At 39.2% G+C, this 21,624-nt stretch overlaps 1 protein-coding gene across 1 annotated transcript in view; it reads right to left on the reverse strand.

Annotated features, from left to right (window-relative positions):
* Positions 1–3,854: 3,854 nt before the first annotated feature.
* Positions 3,855–21,624, reverse strand: part of LOC129712012 (nucleus accumbens-associated protein 2-like) — a 55,043-nt gene continuing 37,273 nt past the window's right edge. The window contains exons 3-6 of the mRNA XM_055660132.1: positions 19,938–20,114; positions 14,430–14,535; positions 14,172–14,269; positions 3,855–11,711 (exon numbers count right to left, since the gene is read on the reverse strand). Coding sequence (XP_055516107.1) covers positions 11,218–11,711; positions 14,172–14,269; positions 14,430–14,535; positions 19,938–20,114 — 875 coding nt within the window. The 3' untranslated portion in view covers positions 3,855–11,217. The remainder of the gene's footprint in view (positions 11,712–14,171; positions 14,270–14,429; positions 14,536–19,937; positions 20,115–21,624) is intronic.

A 21,624-nucleotide genomic window follows, 5' to 3' on the forward strand; every position in this document is an offset into this window, starting at 1 on the left:
CAGCAAACTGGCTTAGCAATCCCTATTACAACTAAAACCCTTCAAGTTCAAGCCCATTAGTTGATATCAATTAATTGACTAGAGGTCAAGAATTCAACTTGGGCATTATCTTACTTCCATAGCTCTATCCAAAATCCAGGTGCTATTTACTCACTGAATATAGCTGACACCATTTCATTTCTATTACTCTGGGAATCTTACTGTCAGATGTCATCTCAAACACTGCAGTGCGGTTACATATAGCTGATAAAGCACTTTTAACCAAAGCTGAGAGGAAAATCCAAATAGATATCAACAAATATAGACCTGATCGTCTTACTCAAAATTATACTTTTGGAAATTTAAATAAATATACTTTTTTGATCAAAATCAACCATCTCAGATACAATCTTTAGTCACAAAGTACTAAAAGAAAATTAAGCTACTATGAACAGGGACTGCTGAATGCAAAAGCAGGCGTTAAACTCGACTAATTTTAATGCTAAGTTCGCCATGCCATTGTTCCTTTGTGCTCTTGCCTGGAACAATTGTCACTCTATAATCACCAAAATAACATCACATTCAGTTCTCGTCAGAGTTGCATGGTGCGCATACTTACATACGCATCAGCTGCAAAGATATTAATAAACTATATAAAGGCAAGATACTGTGAATGCTAGAAATCCAATGCAAGCAAATGGTGAAAATATTCAGCAAGTCAGGCAGCAATAGAGAGGAAAATAAAAACTTATCTATTGTTTTATGCAGTGCTTTTACGAGACAAAAAAATGTTGGTACACATGATTAATAAACACATTACATGGCCAGAGATTGAAATAATGACGTTTATCTTTATAAAGGTGCTGGTCACGTACCATTATCATCATTAAAAAAAAGCAATGGTTATATGTCAATGCCTCAAGATCAGAACTGCAAGTTATAGATATGTCACATTTTACGATGCAGAGGGTTGGTTAAAGTGAAGGAAAGAATAACAATGTTTGTTACAGAATGCAGAGAAAAAGACATTAACTGATAAACATGACGAGAAGGCAATGTTAAAGGCAATGGTAACAGAAATGAATTAAAAAGATAGGTACCTTTTAAACAAAGCAAATTCATTATCTGAGATTGTTGAATTATGTTGGAATATCAATCAGAGCTCCCATTCCTGGGGGCTATTCAATAAATATTGGACAAGCATGGAATTGAGCTCAACCCTGGTGCTTTCTGAAGCTGAACAAAGTGACTATTGGTATTGATTCATTATTGATACATGTACCAAGATAGTGGAAAGTTTTTGTATGCGTGCGATCCAATCAAATCAGACACTATACACAAGTACAATCAACTCATGCACGAGCACAACAGGTAATGCAAAGTGCAAAATATCAGTGAATATTAGTTTTTTGGGCATTTAGGTGGGTAGCGCAAGTTCCAGATTAAAAAAAGTCCATTGTCTGCATTTAGGCATGCTGGAATTTCAGGACTACACCCTAACATATGGGTGGGATTATTCCTGCGTCTGGTGGTATGTACTTTCAAGCTTTTGTTGCTTCTGCCTAATGGAAGCAGGGAGAAGAGGGAATAACCCCGGTGAAAAATGTCCCTCCTGAAGCTGAGTAGCCTATCAAAATTCAAATCCAGATTCATAATAAATGCCATACTTTAATATCATAAAACATACTAAGATCAGCACCCTCAAAGGATTTTAAAATTAAACTTTTATTAATATGTAAATATAGACTGGGGATTTAAACATCATATACTACACATTGTTGGCCATATCTTAATGCAAACCGCATTCCATTCACCCATTACGTGAAACAGTAGGTCTGAACACTTTGCTAGGCGGTGGTGATGGGACAGGGTGTATAACTTGCAGCAAACAGTAAATTTACTCAGCAAGCTGTCCATTTAAAGAACAAACATTCACTCACAACAGTATGGTTACTTAACTTGAGACCGCTGCACCACGTACAGGCAACTTTCACGAAGGCAAGCAGAATGTGTTGGGATCTGAAATACAAAATGCTGGGAAGGCAAGGCATCTAAGGAGAGAGAGACAGAGACGTTAACATTTCAACTACGATGTGTTTTATTGTATCCTGTGTAGAATTGGTGGTGAACAGACTCCATTATTCGACAGTACAATATTCATAAAAATTATGAAGTTTAAAAAGCACCCCAAATTCAGAGATTAAACATCTCATCTTAAATGGAAATGTTATAAATGACCTGTTTCTGGCTTATCATGCTGAAAGATAAGGCGGAAAGGAACTCCAACAATGCGTTATCTTTTATGACCTCAACTTCAGATTCAGATTCAGATTCAATTTAATTGTCATTGTCAGTGTACAGTACAGAGACAACGAAATGCATTAGACAACGAAATGCAACTTTCCTGCTATGATCATTGAATTACGTCCAAGTTATTGGTCTGTATATTTCATGTGGGTTGGGGTCAAATTTTGCCTGATTACATTCCAGCCTTACAAAGCAAATTGCTGTGCGAAGAGTGCCAGAGACACCTTGTGGCTAATCTGCATTGATCAGAATCTCTAAATGTGAAATGATCAAATCAATCATCGCAGTCAGAGACATACAGCAGGCCCTTTAGTCCACCTTGTCTATGATGCCCATTTGCCTGTAATTGACCCATAGTCCTTTAACCTTTCCTATTGTTTCAAGAACGCTTCAAGAAGACAGCAAGGGATAGGTAGAGAGCTTAAAAATGTTTAAAGTTCTCTAGATGTGTTATAATAATTCTGTGCTTTAAAGAAGGTTGAAACCGGGCATATGTAACTGACACTCACTGCAGTCTACTTTAGTCAGATTCTCTTCTCTGTTGTCAAAGGACAAATGGCAATCGTAAAACAATAAAATAAGGTCGAAAGGGTAACAGGACATTTGCTTATACGTAATGGTGTGGAATTGGGCTGTGTTTACTCTGCTGTGTATTTCAGAGGTGCATGATGTATATTTGTTAAAAGACCATTTGGAAGAAGGAAAAGTTCTAGTGTCTTCTGCAATAAACAAAACATCAAAGGAAAAATGTGTTTCTCAGTAGATGAATCTTTGTTCGTTGAGCACTCCTAGATTGCTCACTGTATAGATCACTGTATTTGGCATTCTTAAATAAAGTATTGATTGTCTTAACCAATCTTTGTGTTGTGTTTTAACGTTTTCTTCAACACTATCCATGTATCCATGCACCCGCTGAGTTTCTCCAGCTTTTTTGTGTAACCAACTATCCATGTATCCGTTCTGTCTTATAAATTTTATCAAACCTGCCTCAAACAATTCCCCTGGCAAGTCGTTTCATGTACTTATCACCGTTTGTGTGGAAAAGGTTGCCTCTCAGGCTTAAATCTTTCTCCTCTTGCATTAAATCTACACCCTCTCGCCCTTGATTCCCCAATTCTGGGTTAATAACTGTATATACATACTCAGAGATGTGAAGAATTTTCCACCACTTCAATTTCCCTGGAATCTCTGAGGTTCACTTGAATGTAAGCAGGGATTTAGTCTCAAATCTCATTCCATCTCCATCAGTTCAACACATAACATTGCAATCGAATATCAGTCTTGATTCCACCCACGTCTGTGGCATGTACTTCGCTTTGTGATTCACCGATGACAGTTCTCGGACTGATGCACGATCACTTGTGCATCAACCCTTTGGTCAGTTTTAAAGTTTGATGAAAATACATTTAATAGTGCACAACCTTTTCAAAACGATCTCCAAAAAAACCCCAAATGACATTGCATGGATCAAGATTATCTTTCCCACAAATTCAGCCAGCAGTGTATAACAAAATCTCATACTGAAGCTATAAAGATTGAATAAAACAGACCATGACAGGAGACACAAAAACAGTTCAAGTGTGTTACTTTTATTGAACACGTTAAATCTTGGCCAAATCTAGAAACAGTCCCAGAATTTAACAGTCATCTTGCTGGAGAAACAGTCCCAACAGTGCCATTTTCAGTAAGGCAGCTCTATCTATACAATCTTTCCTCGAACTTAAAGGTGCAAATGCGTTGAAATGGCTCAGACATTTTACAGTGTAATTTAAAAATAATTAATTTTTACAAACCCGCTGCAGGTCAGGCAATCTCTTAAATTATTTTTTTCACAATGAACACTTTCCCAGTTTTAATCAAAGAAGCATACAGAAACATACAACATTTCTTCCATCCTGATATGTTAGTTTAAACAAGCGTGAGGCCTTATTGTTTGCTTTGGTGCCGAAAGGTTTCTCCAATTATGTTGCTATTAAAGTTGCAGTGTTAGGTTTTGATAGATCTGCTTCACAAACTTGAAAGAGGTAGGGCAAGCAAAATGAAAACAAATCAGTATGAATGCTTTGAAAATATTACAAGACAGACAAAGTTCCCTCAAAATCAAACAATCTTCCATTCTGTAGCATAAAATAAACAGAATTTCTTTCTCAGGGAATCCTGAAGCTCCTCATGGCAAAGTCTTTCAGAACATTAACTCAAGTTAGAGAGTTTGGCTAGATGCCTCTTCAATACTTCAATAGTCCGTCAGTACTGCATTGGAGGGTGTCAAAAGTTACAATAGACTGTGACCTTGTTGCTACCCCACATCTAAATACTCCATTTGAGCATTTTCTTGTTGCTTTGCTCAGTTAGAAATTACACTGAGGGGGCAGGGAAGAGCTTTTGGGTCAAAGTCTGTTGAAAAAAGATCAATATAAGATATGCTCATAGATCATGAAGTGGTGATCCATTTATGCAGTTTATGAACCTTTTCTAAACAAAAACTGCAGATACTGGAATCTAGAGCAAAACACAAAGTGCTGAATGAACTCAGTAGGTCAAGCAGCATTTGTGAAGGGAATGAACAGTCAATGTATCAGATTGAGACTGGACAAAATAGAAATTGTATTTTTGCTAATGTGATGAACACTTCGTATACAAACATATTTGAGCCAAAACTGCAGTTCTGATATGAAAAAAAAATGCAGTCAGCCGATTGCTATGGAGTTAAATTAAAATAATTTTGATAAGATCTGACTGCAGTACAAGGACTGAGCATTTTTCAGTTCATAAGCAGTTATTAAAATAAATGAACTGTTTTGTTTGGAGGAGGTGTGACTGATGTCAATGTTTAAACACCAACTTCATATTAAATAAAAACAAGCTTGCAACACATTTTTTTTCTCGCCCTCACACCTTCCAAGGATTTTGAAATTAATACTCTCCAATTCTTAAAGTTGTTCTCATTCTATATAAAGCAGTTTCTCAATTCTTTATGGTGGAATACTGAACTACGGCAAGGATAGTTTGATTTGTGCCCAATTGCTCTCTCGATCGTAAATGTAGAGTTGGATTGTGTAGCTGGGTGAGCGAGGAAGCACGGAGTTAATGATTAGTGGGGATACCTGCTAACTCTCTTCAGCAATCAATAGATGCTGGTGGGGAACATGCTTATGATACTCAGTTTCACACAACAGCTGTGCCAGAAGATGCCAGCTGCCCAGAGCAGGTTAAAGGGAGAGAACAAAAAACCCAATTCAACAACAAACCAACCCAACGTTAACAGTAGGCATAAAGAACTGCTGGTGTTGGTTTACCAAAAAAGATACAAAGTGCTGGAGTAACTCATCAAGTCCGATAGCATCTCTGGATAGGTGATGTTTCTGGTCAGGAAAGGAAGGGCCACAACCCAAAACATCGCCTATCTATATTCTCCAGAGATGCTGCCTGTTCTGCTGAATTACTCCAGCACTTTGTGTCTTTTAACATTAACAGTATCTTTAACTCGAAGTGGCTGGATTTCACATCATAAGTCCTGCTAACCAGACCAAGTTCTGTTCACTCAGCAGATCTAGAGATGTCTTCACTTTATTCCTACCTTGGAAGCTTCCCTGTCAGATGTATTTGAAAAACACATTGAATAGGTTCAGGGTTCCAATTTCAAGCGTCAACACAAAGACAATGTAATTCTTGTACCAACTTGACAAATCCCCTAAACCAGCATTGCAAACATGGGACAATTATCTTCATAAATCTACAGTACATTTAAAATACACAAGCTTTCAAATAAGTAATATTTGCGATTCCCAAAGGCAGAAGCATCTGTTCCTTGTACCTTTAAAATAAAATAGTACAATCACAAAGGATGCGTTTCACACATTGGTGGTGTGTTGAAAGCTACATGAAGAGTGTGCTGCCTGCTAACGCCCACCATAAAGAATTCCATTGATTAGGAACCAGGCCCATTTGGGGAAATTAGTATGTTAAAAGATCCCATTACAGTTTGTTGCAAAAAAATAAACGGTAATTTCAAAATTAAAAAAAAGGATTGTGACTAGAGTTTCTTGATGCCAAGTGAAATGATTTGTCAACACATTAGTCAAAGCGGCTAGATGTTTAGTTTGGAGATCCAGCATGGAAACAGGCCCTTTGGCCCATGTCCACAATGCCCATTTGCCCTAGGTCTGTTATCCCACTTTCTCATCTTGTCCCTACGCAAGGGACAATTTTACAATTAACCATTCAAACCTGCAAGTCTTTGAAATGTGGGAGAAACAAGAGCACCTGGAGAAAACTCTCATTGTCAAGGGGACCATGTAGAACTCCACAGACAGCACCCGGGATTAGGATCAAATGCAGGTCTCCAAATCTGTGAGGCAGCAGCTCTACCAGCTCCACACTGCTCCCAACTGTTTGTAGGAATTAAATGGTTCCAAAATGGGATTTGTTGATAAGTGCAGGAAACAGACCAGGACTTTATTGATTAACGTCACCCAAAACATCCCGCCTGCAAAGTTCAGTTCTTAGATAACATGGATTATAAATTTAGTGATTTCATAAATGTTATCGTCTGTGGATTTCATCTTTTAAACAAAACTGTACAGCAAAAAAAAAGCTTAAAAATGAGTAAAACATTGAACCTCTTCAGACGAACTAGTATGTGAAACTTGATAAAGCTTTGTATTAAAAATATTAGTTGGCTCACATGCTTCACAAGTGCATGCAGAAAAAGCACCCTTTTTTCACAGCATGTGAAAATACCTCTCTACTGAATCAGACTTGTGAAAATCTACTGGTGATTTCAGAAAACTAAGAGGGACATTTTTTTTTCAATCGTGTGAATGTTTGAATCAGCAAATCTCTCAATAGGTTCCTGACAGCTGCGTTAATGGTCTAGAAATAGTGCAGTTAGAAAACGTTAATGCGGCTGATGCACAATTACATTTTTTTAAATCTTTTGGCAGAGTCCATCAGATGTCACTTCTAGCTCCTTCATTCTCCTCCTCTCCCCTCCATCACCCACTGCACCATTTCATTCCTGGTATTTAATGCCAGGAATTTGAAACTGTTTCATTTTCATCCCTGATCACTGTAGTTTAGTGCAATTTTAATGATGTTCTGCAGTTAACTGAAGAATAATTTGTTAAAAATTAGGTTTCCTACATTCGAGGATTCAAATACCCTCACATCAAACCTTGAGTTGCAAAATTTTGAGCTGCAGTTATTCCATTTTAATTGAGTGTTTTTCATCTTCATTGAGTTAATACTACTTCCAAATACCAGCTGGAAAATCTAGTAGTTAACATCCATTTCAACATAAGTACCAGAACTACTACAATACCACAAATTATATTTTGTTATATTGATAATTTTAACATCCTACGCCATAATTCATGCTCACCAAGTTATTCTTATTTTGTAATTTTAGAGTTGTATTTTTAACTATTTGTCATTTGATCCATTCAGGCCCAACATTGCAAAGCACCGTTTAACTTAAAGCTTTTAGGCACAGGAAATTTCTTGGAGTGCTTCCAAACCATTGGGTTGCATACATCCTCCATTTGGTAAGGCAGGGCGCTTGGTGAAATCAAAACATGATGCAAGATTGCTTCCCTCAGGCCAAAATAGGAGGATTATCTTTTAACAAAAGCATGTCTTATCAGAATATTTCCCCCCAGTGAATCCGATTATTAATCCTGAAACCATCTTCAAGAACAGGGTAGCCATGAAGATAGAATCTACTGACTTCAATGATTTATGTATTTTTCAGAAATTATCTCCTTTATATATGAAGGTGCCTTGTTGATCCAATGGTTGAAATAAAAAAGGTAGTGTGCAACACTGCAACGTGGGGTTCATATCATCTTTGGAAAGCACCTACTCTGTAGTTCTTGAATCCTACACCAAAGACTATAATTTGTCCTCCCGCTGTCTCTGCTGTTCCATTCAACTGATGTATTTTAACTGCAAGATCAAAGGATAAAGCATAACATTTACTTTTTTAAATGTTAGTGTATATTTGGTTATATTTCTAACAGTGTTGCTCCATCATTTGTCCTTTTTTTTTTCTAAATGGGAGGTTTATAATTTTTACTCTACTAAGTTCAAGGCTTGATATTGTGCTGGACAATGTAGTTCAAGGTCAGCAATTCAGTATGAAACATGCCTTTGCCATGCTGGGATTATGGCAAGTTTGCCCGCAAGATAGTGAGTAGAACATAGAAGAGCAGGGTGGAAGGGGGGGGAGGAGTCAAAGAAATGAGTTGCACCAGCACTTTATTAGAATTGGACCAGTATTCCATAAAAGCAATTGCCATCATTAACATTAGTGCATTGATGGGCAGGAAGACGAGGTGAGGCATGTGATCACAAGTCATAAAGTCATTGAGCGTGGAGCAAAGCTCTTCAGCCAGCTTGTCCATGCCGACCTAAGATGAAATGTTCCACTGTGGTATAGATGTTTTGAGACCTTCCTGGTTTAAATATACAAAGGTTTTTTTTTCCAAAACCAATATGCCAGTTGACCATTAAATCCAACCTGGCAGAAAAATGATCTTAATTGCTGGAAAGACTAAATGCGACTTGCTCACACTTGTGTGCTCTTGCCCAAATGAAAAGGGCACATAGAAATGGTATTGAGGGGAGAAGAGACAAGGAACTGCAGACGCTGGATGCCTGAGCAAAACACAAAGTGCTGGAGGAACTCAGCAGGTCAGACAGCATCTGTGGATGGAATGGACAGACGCTTGCCATAAAGAATATAAACAGCCACTACAGGCAGGTGTGGTGGGTGGGCATTTATATTCTTTATGGTGGGCACCTGCACTTCAGTATTTTGCGTTCAGTTCAGTATTGAGAGCAGTTGCATTGTTTACCCCCCCAAACTGGAAAAACTCAAATGGAATCATCGGGCCCTTCTAACAGTTCCTTGAGTTCAGCCCTACATTAACCAAATCCAAACCCATAGTGCACAAGTGTCTCTATCACAAGCAGAAATGGTAGTGTGTCATTTTGAACGGCAGAACACATGATCGGTTCGCATAATCTCCCACATTTGGGGCAATACAGCAGGAAGACATAGGTTTTCAATCTTTTGAACTCAAGAGGGAAAGAGATGGAAGTTGCAGCATATTCTGCCAGATTCAAAGGGAGAATGAATAATGGTAGCCAGTCCTTCCCCTCAAAAGGGGGGAAAGGTATTTTTGGAGCAGCTAACCATCTATCCTGTGAACAAAAGTGTAAATTAAGATATATCGCACAACACTCAAGTTACCCGAGAGCATTACGTTTAGCTTTTAAAGAAAGTAATAAATGATTATATCCAGTAAACTATTATTGGTCTTTTACTGGAAAGGAACAAAGGTAAGAAAATATACTGGACTGCCCCAGGACTTTATTCAGTAATCTAACCACACGAATCTGTCGGAAGGAGAATGTTAAATATATATCAATGAACCACAAGCAGGAAAATCAGCATTCTGGAGTGTTCGGGCAATGACATCATTGCCATCACCCTCGCAAAGAAATTACATCTTGTTTTAGTAATGTAAGCAAAAATGAACAACTAATCTTCAAAAAAAGGGGGGGGGCGAGGAAAAATCAACAATTTTAGAAGATGCTTGCTTGCTGAGAATCTTTGATAACATACCAAGTACAATAAAGTGCATCAGAACAGTGAAAGCCAAAATATTCAAGTTGAAAGGGTCAAGGAGCCAAACTTTCAAATGGCACTCCTGCATTCTTGTGTTAGGGGAATGGTCAGTTTCATTAGAAAAACAAAAATACTTTCCACGAAGTGCATTTAGCCAACAGTCATATTAATGGCATGGTTTGTGCCAAAGTTGCTTAAACAAAAAGAGGAACTATTGGGAAAATTCACACACCAGTGAACAAATATGTATTTATACATAAATACTGTCGTCAATTAAATACTATGGGTGCTCTTTACAATTAACAAAACAATCAGCAAAATATGATGGGATTCTTTCTTGGAAGAGTAAATCAAATGTCTAAGGCACATGTTTCTGCATGTATACAATCTAAGTAACATTTTATGACAATCTATGTCTTAAGCATGATCAATGTTCAATCTCGTCACATCATGCAAACCCCTTGCACAACTTAAACCTTTATGCTTATTTTAAGGTTTTGCTTGGACGTCTTCCCCATCACGCCTTAGTCCAGCCCAACAGCAGTACCACCTGACTTCAAGGAATGAGTGAAGGATTAACATCCAACCTGGGATCCTGGAACCCCTGCCCTCTGACAGGGTAAAATGCTCAAAATGTTACCAGTCGGCATCAATGGAAATCTTCAAAACTCCTTCCGAGCCCAAAGTCATTCAGTCAATCATTCTTCTTATAGCATCACTTATAGCTACATATTTATATGCAAGTGTCGGAAAAAAATATAATCAGTCAGATTATGCTAAATATTGATCTTCAACTAGATAAGCTAGTGCACACTCAGTAGTAACCACGGTCGTCATGGTTTTTAGAGGAGAGCAGATATTGAGACGTCGATGAGGACATAATTTTATTTTAAATTCTACTTTTCAATCCCATCACAGTTAGTGTGTTTTTAGAAGGTCAGTTCCATTTAAGAGTCTGTTAATGGACCAACAGTGCTAAAACGACCAGGGCTACATATACCAGCATCAATGGTAACTTTCAAGCCACCTGGCTGCTCCTTAATTGTGACATTTGATGGGGAGAGAATACAAACTCTGACGTCGCCCCGGCAAGACAAGTCGAATTAGAAACATCTATTTCACTGTTAAAAAGGCGTCTTCATTCCTTCATGGCAATTTGTATACAGATTGGATAAAAGTCATGTCTTCAGGCAACAGGTACAGGTCAGTGGCTTAATAACACTGCCAAATGTTGAGAGGGTTAGTATGCATGCAAGCCATTTCAATTACCATGATGCGTTTTCTTTTGGCAGTGGAAATCTTCACAAGGTCCCTGCATATGTTCCATCCAGTTTCCGCATGGCTGTTTCAGATCTATTATTGGAGGAAGCTTCATCTTGATCAAAAGTGGCGCCCGTGTTGGGCGTGTCGGGAGCCAAATTATTAGTGCCAGCCGCTTCTCTTATTACCGACTCTACCATTTCATTCTGTTCACACGACTGGTTGGAGCTGGGGGACTCCACGTCTATGCTTGCAGGGTTTGTTCTTTCTCCGAGTACAGCCCCAGGATCGCTACGCTTCTCAGCTTGACCATTTTGCTCAAATGCCAACCCAGTTCCATACAGCCCAGGGTCCAAACTGTCTCCGCCACCTGCATCTCCGATCACAGTGCGGTACACCTCCACCCCGTCAGGCAGCATCGATTTAATCTTGGGCAGCCAGCGCTTGCGAACCCGTCGAGCATTAGTGCACATGTCAGCAGCAATCACATTCATCTCGCTCTCTTTGAAATTGGGAGCAAAGTTCTGGCAATATACTGTCAAAACAGGAGAAGAAAAGGTAATCAATGTGTAAAATATTACCCACTAAAAGAGTGTGCCGAGCAGGGAATAAGCAGGTTCTAAATTCAAAACATCAAAGCTTTCATGATTCAAAAATAACAATACAGGAAGAAATGTAACATTTTGGAAGCGTAAAATTATTTAAAATGCAGAATTCCCTTGTTTGAAAGCTCTGAACCCATACTACAGCACCTCAGAAAAATGGGCACTTAATGGTTGATAATGAGCTCTATTGAGTCACAAGATAGTCTTCCAATACATGGAAATCTATATCGGGATCATAAGACTGCATCTGTATTCCCAAACTACACAATGGTATTGTTCGACTAAGTCATTCCACAGCCATTTCATTCAAACAGGTGAACTAAATTTGTAAATCAGGTTGTATTATTCTGTGAAGTGAACCTGGCTAGATTAAAATCAAATGTCAACCAAGGTTAAAGGCATTTGTTAAAATCATATCTCCATTTGTAGACAACATCAGGGGTATTCTCCAGTTTTCCCCTCAGCTTCAAACTCTTCAGTTCCATTTCTTAGCTGTACAAACAAGCTGAGATTCTCAAAATCACTTTATGAAAATCTGGGTTCTCCGATACACTGTTGGGTTACAATATATATTTTGATAAATTTATAATGAGGTGACAGTCCCTATATCTGCACTGAATCTCCATGCAAAACAATAACACACCATGGGCACCAGCCCTAACAACTAGTAGAGACGAAAATCAAGGATTCAAACATTAGACATTGAAACGTTGAAGACAGAGAGCTTTCTAATTGAAGGCTGGACATGACAGGGACTTATCCATCTATTCCCCTTTTGCACTCAAAGTTCTAGTTTATTTAAAACAAATCTGGTTTCTTCCCTTTGGTCAATCTAATACTTTCATTCACAAGTTCACAAGTTATAAGAGTAGAACTAGGCCATTCGGCCCATCGAGTCTACACAGCCATTCAATCATGGCTGATCTCTGCCTCCCAATTCAAATTTCCTGCCTTCTGCCCATAACCCTTGACACTGTTCTAATGAAGAAATTGTCTATCCCTACCTTAACAATATACACTGAAAATATCCTCTGTGGCAACGAGTTCCACAGATTAACTACCTTCTGACTAAGAAGTTCCTCCTCACCTCCTTTCTAAAAGAGCACCCTTTAATTCAGAGGCTATGACCTCTGGTCCGAGATTCTTCCACCAATGGAAGCATCCTTTCCACATCCACTCTGTGCCTTTCATTATTCTGTAAATTTCAATGAGGTCGCCCCTCAACCTTCTAAACTCCAGCAAGTAGAGGCCCAGTGCTGTCATGCGCTCATCATATGTTAAGCCATTCACTCCTGGAATAATTCTTGTAAACCTCTTCTGGACCCTCTCCCGAGCCAACATATCCTTCCTCAGAGATTGGGCCCAAATACGCTCACAGTGCTCCAAATGCGGCCTGGCAGCGCCGAAGCTAGCCTCAGCATTACATCTCTTGCTTCCACCTGGCTTTGGATATGGTGATACACAGCCAGAATAGGTTTCTGTACTAAATTGTACTAAATTAAAAAAATGTCCCACGCATGCACTATTCAGCAATGATGCACGTTCAATACAAGTTAATCATACACATTGGAGCTCTCACAAAAATGTTTGAGAACTAATTAAATTCTTTAATGTATAGAAGTTGGGATGTTATGTTACAGTTGCACAAGACATTGGTGAGGCCACACTTGAAGTATTGTGTTCAGTTTTTGTCACCTGCTATTGGAAGGATGTTGTTCAATTGGAAAGAATGCAGAGAAGATATACAAGGATGTTGCCAGGACTGGAGGGTCTGAGCTATTGATAGGCTACGACTATATTCTTTTGTGCGCAGGAGGCTGAGGAGTAATCTTATAGTGGTGTGTAAACTCATGAGGGGAATAGATTAGATGAAAGCACATTTATCCCGAGAAGTGGAATCAAGAACCAGAGAATATAGATTTAAGGTGAGAGGGGAAAGATTTAATAGGAACCAGAGGGACAACTTTTTCACTCAGAGGATGGTGGGTAAATGGAATGAGATGGCAGAGGACGTAGTGGAGGCAGGTGCAATAAGAACATTAAAAAGACAATTGGACTGATACAGGATTGGAAAGGTTTAGTGGGATATGAACCAAATGCAGGTAGGTAGGATATGGGTAAACGGGGTAACTTGGTTGTCATAAGCAAGTTCAGCCGAAGGCCCCGTTTGCTTGCAGCATAACTCCAAAACTTTAAATCCTATTGTTGATAATTTCAATTGATGAGCATGCAATACACAGCTCCATTCAGATTATTCTCAGAGCCATCATCAGATTCTTCATTTCCCAGACATCAAATATTTTGAAAGATAATGTATATGCCTCTCCCAGGTTTTAACCACCACCCCCCCCATGTTCATGGCAAGAATGAATCAACCGATTACAACTCACGTTTTACTGCATTCAAGACCCTGCTATCCAAAGGCTTTCTACTAGGGTCACTGGTGGAGGAACGGATCCCAGTGCCACAGCTATTTGCCAATGTGTTGCTGAAAAGTAATGAAAACCATCTCATTAACCTTACCGGAACTAAGGGTTTGTTGGCTAAGAAAACAAAAAAAAAGATATTTATAGCAAATCACCATGTAATATGGTTTAAATTGGTGGCAAATTTAAGGTACATAGCATGGTTGTGATTCTGTTACTCACCGATCAAAGAATGAGGCAAGCAGGCGGCGAAGGAGCACCTTGTGTTTGACCCCAGCGCAGAGGTGACAGTTCATCACTTGACCCCGGGTGATATAAACTGCAGAACCTGCCAATGGACAAACACATTAAACTAAGTCTCCTGCATTGTTCTAGAATGGTTCCAGAAATAAGTGATAGAGACAATATTCTATTCAATTGCAAGGCTCTTGAGAATTCCGTAGGAGAAGTCATTACTTCAAGTGAACAAAAGCTCCTTTCTTTATCAAGGGCTGGGGTACTCGTATTTAAATACCCTGTAATCTACAACCAGAGAAAGATAACATGCCACAGTCCGCATAACTACAAGAGGGAAGCATTTAAATAAATATGAAATTAAGGTACCAGAACAGATTGGAAAAGATTTTTAGAGAACAAAACCATTATTAAAATCACAATTCTTATCTTTTTTCAGGAAGCCTCATTTGCAAGTGCTGCTAAAGTTGCTGATGCTTGCAGTGCGCAAGCACGTGTTCATGACATTTGCTTATTTGAGTTTAAATATTCTGTTTGCAATTAGTCTTTTCTTCAACAGCTATGTCAAACCTAAAGAACTAATTTTACCCAAAATGAATAGGGCTGCACGGTGGCACAGTGTTAGAGTTGCTGCCTTATAACGCTAGTGGCACCAGAGAATCGGGTTCTTTTCTCCACGATCTTCAGTTTCCTACCACACTCCAAAGACGTAGAGGTTTGTGGGTTAATTGGCTTGGTACAAGTGTAAATTGTTCCCAGTGTGTGTGTAGGATAGTGTTAGTGTGCGAGGATCACTGGTTGGTGCGGACTCGATGGGCCGAAGGGCCTGTTTCCACGCTGCATCACTAAACTAATTTATTTTAAGTAAACAAACCATTGCTGATACACCATGGTTTAAAACTCTTGCTTGCCAAAGTTGCTAGTATTGCAACTTTTCTGGTATGCTACACTGCAATTGTATCCAGAGATAATATCCATTCCAGTACCCTGCACAAAAAAATCTAATTCACCAAGGAATTGTTTGAAACAGCAGCAGCATGGTCTATGCCCGGAAACATATACCACGATGAGACCTACTTAATTCCTGAAAGACCTCCACTTATTGCTACCTGACCCTTTGCTGTATACCAATGCCAAAAGGCCATTAGCCTATAAAAAGAACAGTTCCCATGGCTACCAAACATCAGCAACAATATAAAATGACCACCAATTTAAATAGCTAGAGATGGCAGGGAAAAGGGAGGGCAATAGATTCACTGAACGCGATATCTAAATCCTGACACCAGAGGCAGAAGCTAGGAGACTTCCTGTGCATTGTAAACAGGGTGTGGGGAGAGCACAAAACCTACAGTGCTACTGATAGAAGAACCAGTCAAAAAGTGACTGGGATAAGAGCACCAGGAGCACTGATATACAATGAGGAAATAGCCTTCAACCATGGCAGCATGCACAAGGAATCTGGGGTGCGGGGGGGTGGTAAATATATGTACTGCCCAAGTGTACTCAGATGGGTACCACAATTGGAATGCTGTCAAAAAGACAAATGGGAATGCACAAGATAGTTCACTTGCGGCTTGCCTCACAAAAAGAAGGCATGTTTGGAAGATGTCCAAACTTTGGCAAATGGTTGTGCACAGCAAGGACACCAATGCCTCCTGGATGCGATGTGTATTGCGTCGGGGATTCGGGTTATTCCCATTACTCAACACCTACTGGCTCAGATGCCACATTTGTTTCTGCACAGTCTCGCACTAACCCAGCTAAACATCTGGCTACAACCATGGTTTAAAGCTCTGAAGGAACGGCAATATGCCACAAGGTATCAACCTGTCATGAGTGAACCACAATCTACACTGTGCAGCAAGATGTCATTCACAAACAGACTGCTGCTCTAAATGAAAACAAGGATGTTACAAGATCCATGTGGTTCACCAGAGCAAAGAGATACAGAATATTAGCAGGATGCTTCCCGCAATACGAATGGATTTGTCACACAAGAGCATTGAACTCCTGCGGTAGGGACATGGCATAATGAAACACTCTTCTGTGGACCAGCAACATATGGCCCATCCTCCACCCACCCAAAACTCTTTCATCATGGGCAAGGTCCTGATCACTAATCTAATCAGCATCTGCTTTTATTTTTTTTTTTGCATTTTGCACTTAGAGTAGACAATAGGTGCAGGAGTAGGCCATTTAGCCCTTCGAACCAATACCGCCATTTAATGTGATCATTGCTGATCATCCACAATCAGTACCCCGTTCCTGCCTTCTCATCATATCCCCTGACTCCGCTATCTTTAAAAGCTCTATCAAACTGCATATTCTTGCTATTGAGGGAGTGCAGCGTAGGTTTACAAGGTTAATACCCGGGATGGCAGGACTGTCATATGCTGAGAGAATGGAGGGGCTGGGCTTGTACACTCTGGAGTTTAGAAGGATGAGAGGGTTTCTTATTGAAACATAAGATTGTTAAGGGTTTGGACACACCAGAGGCAGGAAACATGCCCCCGATGTTGGGGGAGTCCAGAACCAGGGGCCACAGAATAAGGAGCAAGCCATTTAGAACAGAGACGAGGAAACACTTTTTCTCACAGAGAGTTGTGAGGTTGTAGAATTCTCTGCCTCAGAGGGCGGTGGAGGTCGGTTCTCTGGATACTTTCAAGAGAGAACTAGATAGGGCTCTTAAAGATAGCGGAGTCAGGGGATATGGGGAGAAGGCAGGAACGGGGTGCTGATTGGGGATGATCAGCCATGATTATATTGAATGGCCTACTCCTGCACCTATTGTCTATAATATCAGAAGCATCATAACAGTTAATCAGGCACTGTAACCTTTAAAAAGTCTGAATAATGTGCACAGCTAGCTTGAATTCAATTTCCTTATATACATAGGGTTGCCAAAGAAAAGTGATATTTCTTCCATCATGAACAACAGTGGGTTAAACATGACTTAGACACATATGGTGTCACAATGAGCACATCCAACATTTAACCAATTATATTTTTATTCCACCTGTGGAAAGCATGAGGTGTAAATATGCCAGTACAGCATTTATACATTCTCAATGTTATCAATAGCCCATTGGGCAGCAATGAATCAGTGTTCTCATTATATTCCATGTGAATACTCAGTTGAGTGTGCACAGTTCTAGTTCGGATGGAAATTCACATCGAAAATTCTACAGAACACAAGAGTCCAGTGTTATGCTACTGCACAAGATGAATCTTGACAAAGTCCATTGTGCATCTTTCCTTAACTTGAATGTGTAAACACATTCCAGAAATAGATAGATGATGGCCTTTTCTCAAAGCTGCCATCTTAAGACCAGTGCGCAAGAAGGATCAGACAGTAAGGGAGAAATGATTTTGGTGTTTGCTCTGGTGAAACATTGCACCAAATGACCAACAGTCTAATATCATAAAGCAGTCAACAGGACCCAACACCTTTTACTGAAAACCCTCAAGAACATTCCCTGCACACCACAGCTTAATTAATAACAGTGCTCTTTGAAGGTACTCCCAAAACACTGTTAGAAATAGTGAAGATTTTGAATCAATGTCAAAAAATGTCAAGCTGTTGAAGACATGATAGTGTGCAACTTGGAAGTTTGTGTTCCTATGCCCCCAAAACCTCTTACCCTTTTGGAGATTAGGGTTTTGTAAGTCAGAGAAGCCTGTACTTTACATTCAGCGGGCATTGCAAGATGAGGTGGAAAAAATGGATGCCCAAGGCAGATTAGCTGCTGATTAAGTGGAATTTTCAGATCAAAGGACATCGACTTCACCCATCAAAACAAGTAGAGCACGTTCCATTCAATGAGCCTTTTCGATGGCAATGGTGATACATCAAGGAGTGAATCATATTTGATATTTATGTATAAATGTAAAATAGATCACTATGATTAGATTTGCTATTCAAAAGGATGTTAATAGGCTTAACACTCACTTTAAAAGTGTAAACAAGATTACACAAAATGGTAATTTAAATAATAATCTCAGCTCATTGCAAATTTTTGATAAATATACAAAATTTCAAGAAATGTCCCTCAACTTATGTGCCTTAGACACACTTTTTTCTCATTGATCTTGTGGTCTTGCATGGAAATATTGTGGTTTTCCTTTATGAGACTGCTGGCTTGTCTAACACCTTTCATAACCACCAAGTCATAAATTTCATTTTGGTAGAGGAAGCCAAAAGACAACCAAAATGTAGAGCCCCTTTTTTGGCAAGAAACTTTACCATGCAGCATTCATGCAAAGAAAATAGGTAAGAGGAGAGGAAAGATGGTTGGTCTGCAGCTGAATGCATGGTGCTCACGGGTTTACTTCTATGAGAAAATAAAATCTCTTCTCAACTGAAGAGTGTTACATTTAATAGATAACTTCCACTATATCACCGATAAAGCGTGATAGTTCTCACTGGCATTAAACATTTAACAGTTTTTAAATCATTATATTTGAGCTCTTGCACCTTTGAACTAGCTAAAATGCATGATGATTAATGTTGTACTCAGGCTGCTGACCTTAAGTGCTAGCTAGCTGTCATTTTACAATAAAATCCAGCTACTGCATAAAATGTAAAAAGTATATTAAAAAGCCCTATTTTTATGCAGCACTCTACAGATTGAAATGTCTAAGTGCACTGAGATTGTCTAAAATCAAGTAGGCATTAGAACATAAAACAGTACAGTAGGGGAACAGGCCCTTCGGCACACAATGTCTGTGCTGTACATGATGCTCAGTCAAACTTCTCTCCCTATACATGATCCATATTTTTCCATAAATTATGTATCTTTCCAATGTTCAATTTGTTGGTGGAAATTTCCTTAAATTGGAGTACTCATTACAAATTTTGTCCATAAAATAATCAAAACTGTTTATCAGTAAACAGCATCAACACATGCACTGCAAGAGAGTGATACAAGCTTCTAATTCCATTGCACCGGAAGAAGTGTAGAGAATTTGGAAAGGAGCTCTAAAGCTTGGGGCCCAAGCACCAGAAAGCTTGGTTGCCAATGAAAAAAGATTGTAGAGTGAAGCGAACAACATTGTCATTGAGGATGTTTGCGTGGATTCAAGTGGAACAATATTGACATATTTCATTCTTCATTAGAGTACAAATGAAGGATTCACATTGGAGGAGGGGTGGGGGACAGGAAGGTAAAAATTGCAGTATACATTTCGGATCAGCTTAGACCTCTTTTGACTACATTGCAAACACCACTCAGATCTTCAATTTATTGGCTCTCCTCATTCGGGTACCACAGAAGTTCCATGCGTGGCAAGCAGAGAGTAAAAGCAAAACAGAAAAAAAAAAATCACAGGATTCAAACAACATAAAGCTCAAATTATTACTGAAAAGCCTGTGGCATAAAAAGCTCTCCCCAAACTTAATCAGGAGGCCTGGTCTAATGACAGCTTACTTTTTCAACAATGCACTGAACGTTATATCTTCTTCACAAGTGAAGAATCAAGGTTTTAAATTATGCTTACCAGAGACAAGTTCTAGTTTCTCACCAGGATCACCCTCAGAGTACAGCTTGGGGTGACATCTGTAACCAATCTGACTGATGAGGCTGGCAGGAAGAGCAACCAGATCACGACGGACAAGCACACAAGAACGATTTTCCACCGTCATGTGGTTTGTTAACTGTGCAACTTTCTCTTGTGCTAAAAGAAATAGAAATAAGCTACACAATTAAAACTGCAACAATGTAAAATATATGACAACAGCAGATAGGACATTCAAATTATTCTCCGTGGAATTGTTTAGGAGGATCAGAGTTTGTTTTTCATCATCTTAGGATACAACAATTTTAAGCAACGTGCAATAAAAGTGATTGAAGCTCTTCGAGATGTTGTCATGAAAATCTGCAGTTAAATCTACATGTGTAAAGTGACTAACTCATAGGTATAAATCTGTTTCTTAGTTTGATGCTGGCACTCAGGTTCATGATCCATTGAAACATATCCTGTAATTTACAAAGAACTTCATTATAATAAAGCGGAAAGATCCGACTGAGCAACCCTTGCTGAGACATTTGTTGACAATGTTAAACCCAGTCGGCCAAAATATTGTAATTTAAGTCCACATTCCATTGAACACATTCATTCACCAAGAATTTTGAGAAATTACTGTAAATATTTTAACATGCTAATTAATCTAGGCCAATGATTTGAGGTTTTGAAAGGCTACAGAAATCAACTGTTGCGCAAAGCTGTCTGATGTTGATGGATCAAAAGATGTTAATAGCACAGGATGTAACTCAGCTATCTTTCAATTATCTTTGTTCTAGGTCCTTCCCATAGCTTGTGTCTTCCCTTGCTTCAAATACTTATTCCGTAAAATTTGTGACTGCTTTACTGCAAAAAAAGTCAGCAATGAATGTTTCAATAATTCCCTACATAAAGAAATTTACTTTCACCTCAGTCAATCCCAAACATGTCAATATAGAACCCCCCACAAGTGAGAGGGCAACACTGGATCCAGTATTAGGAAATTGGGATGGGCAAGGTAATGAAGTGTTTGTGGAGGGGCCTTTTGGGACTAGTGACCACAGTTCGATTAGGTTTAAGATAGTCATGGATAAGGACAGAGAGGGTTAAAATGCTCAATTGGAGTAAGGGAAACTGAGGGTATAAGAGAAGGCCTCGCTCAAGTTGACTGGAGCAAGTTATTTGAGAGGAAAGGAACATCAGCTAAGTGGAATGTTTTTAAAACTGTGCTGACAAAAGCTCAGATTACGTACGTTCCCGTTGGAGTGAAGGGCAAAGCAGGCAAACATAAAGAAGCTTGGCTGACACGGGAAATTGAGGCATTGATCAAAAACAAGAAGGATGCATGGGACACGTTACAGGCAGCTGGGATAAGTGCATCCCTGGAGGAGTTTCGGGAACATATGGGCCTGTCCAACTTAAGGCTATTTTTAGGCGACTGTCATAGTCGTAGCAAGTCGCCAAAAAAAACGGCCACTGGACCCCCCTTCGACAAAAAATTTGAAATGGAATAATACTTTAACAGGGGCATAAGGAGTAAACTGAAAAAGGAGATCAGAAGTGCAGAAAGGGGCCAGGAGATAACTCTGTCATGTAGCATTAAGGATAATCCCAAAAATTGTTATAAATACATAAAGGAGAAAAGGGTAACTAGAGAAAGAGTGGGTCCTCAGGAATCAAAGCG

Source organism: Leucoraja erinacea, chromosome 31, assembly GCF_028641065.1.
Source record: "Leucoraja erinacea ecotype New England chromosome 31, Leri_hhj_1, whole genome shotgun sequence".
NCBI classification, from domain to species: Eukaryota; Metazoa; Chordata; class Chondrichthyes; order Rajiformes; family Rajidae; genus Leucoraja; species Leucoraja erinaceus.